This window comes from Quercus robur, chromosome 4, assembly GCF_932294415.1.
Source record: "Quercus robur chromosome 4, dhQueRobu3.1, whole genome shotgun sequence".
NCBI lineage: Eukaryota > Viridiplantae > Streptophyta > Magnoliopsida > Fagales > Fagaceae > Quercus > Quercus robur.
Window position 1 is genome coordinate 9,123,920 of NC_065537.1, and position 11,463 is coordinate 9,135,382.

At 37.8% G+C, this 11,463-nt stretch overlaps 2 protein-coding genes across 2 annotated transcripts; one reads left to right on the forward strand and one right to left on the reverse strand.

Moving 5' to 3' along the window:
* Positions 1-283: 283 nt before the first annotated feature.
* LOC126720522 (uncharacterized) lies at positions 284-3,062 on the forward strand. Its single transcript, XM_050423029.1, has 2 exons — positions 284-939; positions 2,698-3,062. Exons 1-2 carry the CDS (start codon positions 388-390, stop codon positions 2,719-2,721), a joined length of 576 nt encoding a protein of 191 aa, XP_050278986.1. The 5' UTR covers positions 284-387; the 3' UTR covers positions 2,722-3,062.
* A 6,835-nt stretch (positions 3,063-9,897) lies between these two features.
* Positions 9,898-10,455, reverse strand: LOC126721314 (uncharacterized). The gene has a single exon (XM_050424366.1). It carries the CDS (start codon positions 10,453-10,455, stop codon positions 9,898-9,900), a length of 558 nt encoding a protein of 185 aa, XP_050280323.1.
* Positions 10,456-11,463: the final 1,008 nt, after the last annotated feature.

Consider the following 11,463-nt stretch of genomic DNA (forward strand, 5'->3'; position numbering starts at 1 on the left):
ATTCAGCCGGCTCTACACTAGCCACAACTGAGAAGTTATCAACCATTACGTACGGTCTAGAAAATTCAACTGGAAAGTGGGTGCATGCATGTATTATTGTACTTGCACCGACTTTCCTATTAATAAAAATAAAAAAGTCCCTGTCGCATGGGCCCATGGCTCTTTTTTATTTTTATTTTTTGGGTTATTTTTGTTTTCGGAAAAAATAACAAAATAAAACAAAAGAGGTTCATGCAAAAAATAAAAATAAGATTGGTGAAGTCTGAGACTGCCTAAGACTATCTACCAAACGATGGTGATCCAAGCAACTATAAAAAGCATGGCTTTGTGGGTATTTCAGAGCAGACGGAGCTTCACCTCCAACTCCAAAATCCAAATATTTCAACCATGTTTGCCCTGTTCTTCATGTTGTTTACCACCATCATTGCACCACTAATTCCAACCCTCTCTTCACAACCACCACCACCACAACCCTCCCTTACTCCGCCTCCACCACCGACAGCGCCAGCATTTGAGTTTACTCCAATCCAACATTTTCCCCCATCTCCCCCTTTCATTCCATCATCACGAAATGACAACATATGGCCTGCACGAAGTCAACCACAATCAGTATCCGTGTGGTTTGTGCTGGGGTGGATCTTGGCTCTAATAGTAGGAATTACCTTAATCGCATGGGCGATTTACATTTGCCGCCTAAAAGTAATAGGGCCGCCAGGGCCTCCAGGGAAGCAAGGGCCGAAAGGGGATCCAGGGCCGAAAGGGCCGCCTGGGCCGCCAGGGCCGAAAGGGGATCCAGGGCCGCAAGGGCCGCCTGGGCCGCCAGGGCCAAAAGGGCCGCCTGGGCCGCCTGGGCCGCAAGGGCCGAAAGGGGACTGTTGTTATTGCTGCAAGGGCTACAAGGGCTGCGAGTGCCGCATTAGCTGCCAGGAAATGATAACAGTAATTTTTTTCCTATCTGTTTGGATTTTTATATTTTTTTCCCCCCCAGTTTTTACCATTTGGTTCTGAGAATACTGTTGTTCTTTAAACCCAAAATCCGCTCTACACAAAATATACAGTGGCTGGGTCTGACGGGTCAGACTGAAGCTAAAAAAATAAATAAATAAAAAAAGATGGGGGCGTTGACGTTATGCAGTCCCAGGACACCCCATCACCAAGACCGCAAAATAAAGTAGAAATGAAAAGCACAAACCTTATCTTTACCCTGCTTCTTCTGCGTTTTCCAGTTTCCCTTCTTCTCCAATCTTCTGTGTTTTCTTTCTGCAGTTATTCTTCTTACTTCTTTGGGTTTCCTTTCTTCCTCTATCACTTGTACCCAAAACGGCAAAACCAAAAAAAAAAAAATTCAAAAGTCTTTTTTTTTTTTTTTCAATGAAGTTGTGTACTAATATGGCTGACACTACCCCTTACCCATGAAAAGGTTGGACATGTAGCCATGTTTCTACATTAATTTGCTTTTAAATTTTTTTAAACCATTTTCATTTAATTGCATTTTTTTATAAGACATTTAAATATCTAATTTCAGTAATTTATTGGTACTACAAACCCACGTATTCATATGTTAATGTTTTTTTTTTTTTTTTGAAGGGTATTCATATGTTAAATTCATGTGTATATTATGGATTAAACTAGTGCAAATATTATACATATTTGCATAAAAATATACAATTTTGTAAACATTTGTTTTGTCTATAATATAATTCTATCTTATCCCGATAGTATAATGTGAATTAATAATTTTTCTATTTATTATTTTTTTTAACAATTAATAATATTCCATTCATATAAAAAATACATTTGAAAGATTGTTTTTATTTTTACTTTTTGGAACTATTTTAGTTATTTTTTCCATTTATACTAATTTATTATATTTATTTATATATATTTTAAATAACTTTTAAATTAATCATAACATCATCATGGTTCGACCTCAGTTAGACCTCTATCCAACCTCAAAAACCTTAAACCTCTTCGTTTTCCGGTTCTTTGGATAGTCTGAGTTTTAAAACCATTATATGGGTTTGACAAAGTATGTAGAAGTTGGATGATCTTTTGTGTTGTTAAGTAGGTTCTTTCCTGGGAATTTCTATTCAATTCGTATATGCTATGAGGTCCTTCTAAGGAGAAATTATTAAGACCTAGGTCCCAAGTAGTCCCAACCAATAATAAAAAGCCACACATTTAAAACAACTCTAACTTAACTTCTTAAATGAAAAAACAAAACAAAACCACATAAATTTAACTCTAGTTAAAAAAAAAATTAATTGGAAAAACACAAATAAATTTAATTTATAAACAGGCAAGATTCAAAAGCTTTAAATAAATTTGAAATCCAAAAGCTCAATCTCATCAGTTTGTATTTAGTTTTAGTGACCTTAGTCTTTCCATAGAGGTCTTTTTCTCTCAAAACTCTAGATTAGTTTCCTTCTTCCACTCCATAACCATCACTAATCTGTCTCAAACTTTATGGCAAAGAATATGGCCAACGAGTATAGGTGCTTACACAGTCCATAGATGTGTATTTAAAAAGAATGATAAAAATGAAGGCATGACGAATTTTGGTAAAAGCTGCAGAGCAATTGTTTCTTTTTCATCAAGATTTTATTCTTGTGTGTGTGTGTGTGTGTGTTTTTTTTTTTCCCCCAAATAACTATTTAACCACTGACTTTCTTTATGAATTTATTTTTACATTAACAGTGTGACCATAGGGGTTGGCCTTAGTAACTGATGTGCATGTGCGAATATTGTGGAATCAGCTATCATCTAATAGCAAAGATTGATGTCAAAGTTTGAATTGAAGATTGCAAATGTTATATTCGGTCGTGGATTTGATGTGAGCTTTGAACATTGGTTCTGATGTGATCTACTTGTGTTGTTTGGAATAGTTGTTTTAATTTGGGATTGTAATATTTTGGCTTATAAATAAGGTTAGTGGTATTTGCAAAAGTTTGGAGGTTAGTATTTGCAAATGATTTGTGTTTCAGGGATTAATTTTGTTTTAGTGTTTGGATATCATTGTAAATTGTGTTTGTTTTGATAATAAAATTTCTCCTTTATCCAAACGAATAGGTTTGTCAATGGCATGTGTTGTCTGTAAAATGCTTTTAATAGGGCAGTTTGTTGTGCTTGGCCATATCCTTGGCTATATTCGAAAAGTGACTATTATTGAATAAATGAATTGTATTGAATATGGGATCCAGCAAAACTCTTGTATGCGCTCGGCACATGAGATATCTTTTCGGGATTTGGGAATTAAATTTAGTTTGTGTTGTAAATGAATAAGCTCTTGCAAAAATCAACATTTTTTTTATCTCTTTCTAGATAAAATGTTGGCCTTTTCCTTTTAAACAATTATTGTTTTACATTGATAGTGTAATATAAACTAATAATTTATTACATAATGCCAACGAGGAGATTTAGAACTCACTTGGGATAAATCTTAGATTTATTTTTTACTATATAAATGGTTAAATATGTATTGAGGTTTTTAGAAAGTTAAATATTACTCATTTGTTTCTCTTTGGCATTGTCAGAGATCTATAAGTTTTTTATTAGATGATATGTCAGTATTTCAAGGACTCTAATCATTCTCCTTTTTCCTCTCTCTCTTAGTTGATTACCCTCTTGTTTGTTTTTTGTAAGATAGTCTTTCATTCAACAGGCAAAAATGTTGCATCCGCCACTAGTAATATACCAATTTTGCATTATTTAGGAAGACCTAACAACTAAACTTAACAAAGATGCCAAGGACTTGGGGTCAATCGTGCTTTCCCTGCACCTTATATTAGGCTTTCTTGGATAATCCTTGCATTATTTGATAAGAGATAGCTAGACTAACAATAGTTGAAGACTTCGTGACTTTCCACTTTCTACCAACCACGATGACTTTTGCCAACTTTGTTTTTTTGGCGAATTAACCTATATGCTAAATGCGATTTCAGCTTTTAAACATGGTTTTGAAAGCCCAACCATTCATTGAACCATAAAAGGAAGAGGTTCAAGGTATTTGAGATCAAATCGAGGTTGAACTGGGGTCAAACTGTAGTGACATCATAATTAATTTAATAATTATTTAAAATATAAATAATTATATTTAGTAAAAAAACTTAAAAAGACCCCCCCCCTTTTTTGTACTTCCTTGGCCTTTCCAAGGCTTTATTCAATGAAAGTATCAAGTTCGTTTATGTGATTAATATTCCCATGTTATTAATAGTATCATTTCTGATTGAACATAGTTTAATTGTCAATTCCAATCTCAAATTATCACTATAAGGGCAGAACATTGCCTTTAACTTAGATAAACGTTTACTCGAGTGTTAACTCAGCAGCGTAATTAATTCTTATGCAATTGGTAACAAAAAGGAAAACTAACCTTTGTATGGTCAGCAAAATAATAACTAAACTTGAAGATAAACCAATATACCTGAAATATTCAATCCAAAGAGCTGCGTATGACCAAGGTTCCACTCCCAATTGTAATCAGGTGTGAGGAGTTGGCTATAGAGATTTGACATAGTTAGGCCTTTGGATTTGACATAGTTAGGCCTTTGTTCACCACTTAACCATATAAGTAGCATCATCCCACTAAGTGTTAGTGGACCGGGGAGCCCCATAAGACTAAAACTCAATTTGTTATTTAGAGGGGTAGGTAGTATTAACTCATCCAAAATATGTGGTCTGAGGATCCAAACATGACCAAAGTTCTGTTTAACCCTTAGTGAAATATGTAGTATTAATTTACCCAAGATATGTGATCCAAAGAACCAAACATGACCAAAGTTCTGTTTAATACTTAATGAAATATGTAGTATTAATTTACCCAAGGTATGTGGTCCGAGGAACCCGTCATGACCGAGGTTCTGTTTAATACTTAATGAAATATGTGATATTAATTTACCCAAGGTATGTGGTCCGAAAAACCAGGCATGACTAATGTTCTGTTTAATACTTAATGAAATATGTAATATTAATTTATCCAAGGTATGTGGTCCGAGGAACCAAGCATGACCAAGGTTCTGTTTAATACTTAATGAAATATGTGGTATTAATTTACCCAAGGTATATGGTCTGAGAAACCAGGCATGACCAAGATTCTATTTAACATTTAACGAAATATGGAATATTAATTTACCCAAGGTATGTGATATGAGAAACCAAACATGACCGAGATTCTGTTTAACACTTAACAAAATATAGAGTATTAATTTACCCAAGGTATGTGGTCCGAGAAACCAGGCATGACCTAGGTTCTATTTAATACTTAACGAAATATGGAGTATTAATTTACCCAAGGTATGTATTCCGAGGAACCAAGCATGATCGAGGTTCTGTTTAATACTTAATGAAATATGTGGTATTAATTTACCTAAGATATGTGGTCCGAGGAACCAGGCATGACCGAGCTTCTGTTTAATACTTAATGAAATATGTACTACCGGAAAGCAACACACATAGTTAAAGAAACAAAAAAGGGCCAAATTTCCTTTTCATTAATAATAGTACTTTTGCATGTTATTTACATTCCACAGGTGTGGTACAACATTTCCATCTAAGTCTTCTAAAAAGTAAGCCCCTATACTAGCCACTGAGGTGATGCGATAGGGCCCTTCCTAATTTGGTCTAAGCTGTCCCCAAGATGGGTTCTTCGCAGTTCCTACTACTTTCCTTAACACCAAGTCAACCAGTATCAGTGGTCTCTCCTTCACACTTGTATCATACCTTTGTTTAAGCTTTTGTTGATAATGTGCCAATTGTACTGTGGCAGCTTCTCTTTGCTCATCTATTAGATCTAAGCTTTTCTCCAACAGCCGATCATTATTGTTCAGATTGAATAAGCTTGTCCTTAATGTTGGAAACTCAGTTTCTAAAGGAATTACTGCCTCAGACCCATATGTCATTGAAAAAGGTGTTTCTTCGGTTGACCAACGAGGAGTAGTCCGATATGTCCAAAGAGCGTGCGTTAATTCTTCCACCCACCTTCCTTTTGCTTCATCTAACCTCTTCTTGAGCCCATTCACTATGACTTTATTGACCGCTTCAGCTTGTCCATTTCCTTGTGGATAAGCTGGAGTTGAATATCGGTTCCTGATGTCTAACTCACAACAGTAAATCCTAGAAGCTTTATTATCAAATTAAAGCTCATTATCCGAGATGAGAGTATGGGGGATGCCAAACTGAGTAACTATGTTTTTCCAAACAAACTTCTTGGCATCTACGTCTCTGATATTAGATGATGGCTCAACTTCCACCCGCTTTGCAAAGTAATCCCATGTTTGATTTCCTGTGGCCTTAGGAAATGGTCCTACAATATCTTGGCCCTATTAAGTAAATGGCTAGGGGCTGGACAAAGGATTGAGTACACCTCCAGGTTGATGAATGTTTGGAGTAAATCTATGACACTGGTCACACTTTTTTGCATATTCTTGGGCATCTCTCTATATATTCGGCCACCAATACCCCTGAATAAAAGCTCTATGGGATAAGGATTTGCCCCCAGTGTGACTTTTGCATATCCCTTCACGTAATTCTTCTAGAAGCAATTCCACTACCTAAAGGTGAACACAAAGCAAATAAGGTTTAGAGAAAGAATGTTTGTACAGCTTCTACCCCTCAGACAACCAAAAGTGAGGAGCTTTCCTCCTTATCTTCTCTACCTTCCCCCTATCAAGAGGTAAGGCACCATCCTTAAGGAATAAGACCAACTGATCCATCCAACAAGGTCCGACCCTGATCTGGTGAACCAGAACTTTCTCCTTCTGGTCCTCAGCAGGCTTATGCAAATCTTCAACAAGTATTACTCGAGGTAGATATGTGCCAGAAGAGGTCACAAGGGTTGCTAAAGAGTCAGCATATGTATTCCTACATCTAGGAATTTGTTGTATGGTGAAGAACTCAAAATCTGATTACAAGCACTGAGCTCGACCTAAATACCCTTGCATTCTTAAATCCTTGGCCTCTAATTCTCCTCTTACTTGCCCCACGATGAGCTGGGAATCCGAGAACACTTCGACAACTTTTCCTGCCATTTTTAAAACCATAGCTAGCCCTATCAGTAGAACTTCATACTCAGTTTCATTGTTCGTGGCTGAGAAGCCTAATCTTAAAGATTTTTCAATAGTGATTCCATCCGGGGACACTATTACTAGCCTCACCCCGGATCCCTTTTGATTTGCTGCTCCATCAATATACAACATCTAGGGTGTAAGCCACTGTGGAGAAATTGTCTAAGCTAGCTTTCCCTCTAATCTATGCTCTTCAACCTCTACCCTCATTGGAGGCTTAGTCAACTTAGCCACTAAATCTACAAGAACTTTTCCTTTAACTGAAGTACGTGGCATGTACATTATATCAAAGGCCCCCAAGATTGTCCCCCATTTGGCAACTCTCCCCGTATAATCAACTTTTTGCAATAAAGATTGCAAGGGGAGTTGACTTAGAACTACAATGGTGGGTGCCTGAAAGTAATGGGTGTTAGGACATATGTGTTTCACATGTTAAGAACAGATGTCATGATTCTATGTAATTGGCTTATCCTTTGACAAAACGCACTTTACTTGTATTTGGGTAGATTTAGAATGATTTAAATACTTCAAGAAACTTTGTTTCAAGGTAAAGTATTAAAACTTTCAAGTCTATTCAAGAAAACAAGTTCAGAGTGCAAAATTATTAAAACTCAACAGCTGGCTCGACAACTGCATCTATCGAGCTTAAGGAAGTTGTTCTTTATTCGGTGTGCTTGACACCTGCTCGACAGCTGCTCGACACCTACTATCTGTCGAGATTTAAGATTGTCAGAATTCCAATATGATTTTCTTGGGATTCATGAATGTGTCTTTGGGTTTTCTTTTCTCCTAACCCTAGACATATAAAAGGATCAGTTTAAGGGCCGTCAAAGTGTTCACAAGTTGCACAAGTTTTGAGCAAACTCTGTTCAAGCAAATTGTGACCGGAGACGAAGTTCTTACCCTAGTTCATTTTTTTCTCTTGAAGAAGTTGCTGTGTATGTGCACTGTAAGGTTTTGTGACCAAGCATCTTCTTGATCTTTATCGTGTAGATGAACTGAAGAACTATGCAACCAACATCCTTCTTAGTTGGTGATTGAAGTCGTATACTGGGATCCGCGCAATTGGTTAGTCATGTACTTGAGAGTCGTGCATCTAAAAGGGGAACTGTCACTACAGAACAAGTCCAATTGGGTATTGGGGTAAGGGTTCAACTGTAGGTTAATAAGGTACTTGGATTCCTTTACTTGTAACTGCTTGTTGTGATAATAGTAGAGTTTCAGGAGTGGTGACTTGAAAATCACCCAGTGGGGGTTTTGTCGTTAGGTTTTCCCCATTCGTAAACAAATCATCGTGTTATTTATTTTCTGCTGCATAATTATTTTATTGGTGATTTGTTTATACTATCACGCGTTTGCATGATAAATTGATTAATTAATAACTTGGCTAATTAATTAATTAATTTTTATCACAATGGGTCATTCAGTTTGTGGCCTATCAATAGGGAAGCTTCCTCATAGTGTGCACCACTACCAAGATGGCCTTTTCGAAAAGCAAGTAGCAAATTTCAACTTCGTGCAGAGATTTACTCACATAATAGACTGACCTCTGTACTCCTTCCTCCACTCTCACTAGTACTAAGCTGACTGCATGTGAAGCCATAACAATATAAGCGAAGAGGACTTCTTCCCTTTTGAGTCTCGACATAATGGGTGGCCAAGAAAGATAATCCTTCAGCTGTTGGAAGGCAAGAGCACACTCCTCATTCCATTCGAACCCCTTCTATTTGTGCAACAGCTAGAAAAATGGTCTACATCTATTTGTTGACCTAGATATAAATCTGTTAAAGGCAGCCATCATCCCTGTTAGTTTTTGCACTTCCTTCGGATTCTAAGGTGGTTGTAGATCATTAATCACTTTGATTTAATCAAGATTAACCTCAATTCCATGATGCGTGACCATATAACCCAAAAACTTGCTCGGGTTAACACCAAAAGAACACTTAGAAGCATTAAGGCATAACTTGTGCCTCCTCAACACTTTAAAAATATCTCCTTGTGCTTCAAATGCTCAACGACCACCCTGCTCTTCACAACCATATCATCAATATAAACCTCAATATTCTTGCCTAGTTGGGACTCAAACATTCTTGTCATCATCCTTTGATAGGTAGATCCAACATTCTTCAATTTGAAAGGCATCACCTTATAATGATAATTCCCAATAGGTGTAAGAAAAGCAATCTTCTCCTGGTCGGCCAAAGCTAGTGGAATTTGTTGGTACCCCTGAAAGGCATCCAAAAAGCTCATCTGAGAATGTTCAATGGTAGCATTTACTAATTGGTCTATTTAGGGCATTGGGAAGGGATTCTTAAGGCAAGCTTTGTTTAGATCTGTGAAATCTACACACACCCTCCACTTCCCACTCTTCTTCTTCACAACTATTGTATTGGCCAACCATTATGGGTAAAAAGACTTCCTTTATTACCCTTGCATGCTTGAGCTTCGTTACCTCTTCTTTAACAGCCTCGGCGTGTTCCTTGGATGAGTGCCAAGGTAGTTGCTTCTTTGAGACAACATTTGGATTGACATTAAGGTGACGACATATAAAATTAGGGTCCACTCCAAGAGCTTCATAAGCGCTCCAAGAAAAGATATCCATGTTTTCGAGTAAGAAAGGCAGTAGCTCTTCCTTTTCTTGAAGAGGCAGTTGTACCCTTACTTGAAAAAACTTCTCTATGTCAGTACATATCATCACCCTTTCCAACCCCTCACATTTGGCTTCCTCACCCACAACGCATGAGGGAGTTTCCACATTCATTGGTTACTACAAAGCCCTATCCGAGGACATTAAAGGTTCGCCCCCGGATTGGTGCCTGATAGCAGTGACCAAGCATTACCGTGCCATGGCCTGGCTCCCAACAAGTTCTTCAAATTGCTCCCCAGAGGGGTACTTCACCTTTAGATGCAAAGTTGAAGACGCAGCCTTCATGGCATGAAGCCATGGTCTCGCCAAAATGGCTGTATAAGGTGAATATGCCTCCACCACAATGAAATTCACTTCCACTACTCTAGAACCCATCTGAATAGGCAACTTAACCATACCCTTAAGGACAACCATCTTCCTATCGAATCCCACCAAGGGTGAATTGTAACTGTCCAAATCCTCTGGCTTAACCCCTAGTCCCTTGTATAGATTAGGGTACATGATCTCTGCCCCACTACCTTGATCTACTAAGACTCTCTTCACATCATAACCCCCAATTTGAATCGTTACTACCAACGCATCATCGTGGGGTTGATGAGTTCCAGCCTTATCTTCATCCAATAAACTAAGAGTTGGTCGGGCTTGCATCCTCCCTCGCTTAGCCTTAGGGGTGAGAATTTCTCTGTGCAAGTTTGATACAGACATCACCTCAGATTGATATATACTTGTTCGACCTGGAGCTGCCATAATCACATTGATTGTCCCCAAGGATGGCCGTAGATAGTTCTCCCGATGAGGGGTTGGCCCGATCTTTCCCCCTTGTGCAAATGACTAAGACAAGAACTGCTTTAATTTCTCAGCCTTGACCAACTGCTCTAGAAAATCCCGTAAGGTTTTGCAGTCTTCAATAGTGTGCACACGGTCTTAATGATACTGACAATGCAAACTTTGATTGCACTGAGATGGATGTCCTCCCATTTTATTCGAACATTTAAAGTATAGATCATTCTTTATTTTTTCTAGTATCTGATGCACAGGCTCCCTAAAAACTGTATTAACTACTTGCATGGTGGACTGTCCTCCAAACCCTAGAAAATCCCTTCTCACCGTACTACTGTTGTACCTATCCACCTTGTAATCTCTTCGGTCAGGAGTATTCACTTTGGCCCCTTACTGTTGGTCTTCCTCGACTCGCCTGTACTCATCAATACGATCCATCAACTGGCACATGCTGCATGCAGGCTTTCTAGTTAAAGACTTCCTCAGCTCATGGTCCGTAGGGAGTCCGAACTTGAACATCCTTATGGCCACATCTTTGAAATCTCCATCTATCTCATTAAACATCTCCCAATACCCTTGAGGTAAATTAATTAATTAATTATCCGAGTTAATTAATTAATCCAACTTAACATGCAATCACGTAGTAGCATAAACAAATCACCAAATAAACTAAGTGCAACAAAAATTAAATTTGATACGGTGATTTGTTTATGAATGGGGAAAACCTCTAAGGCAAAACCCTACCGGATGATTTTTAGGTCACCACTATCAAGAATCCTCTATTATCAAAACAAGTGGTTACAAGTAAAAAGAATCTCAGTACCTAATACCAACTTACAGTTGAACCCTTACCCCAATACCCAATTGGACTTGTAATGTAGCGACAATCTCTCCGTTTAATGCACGAATCACAGTACGTGACTAACACTCCAACTTGAGAAAGATGTTGGCTACAAAGTATTTCAGTTCATCAAC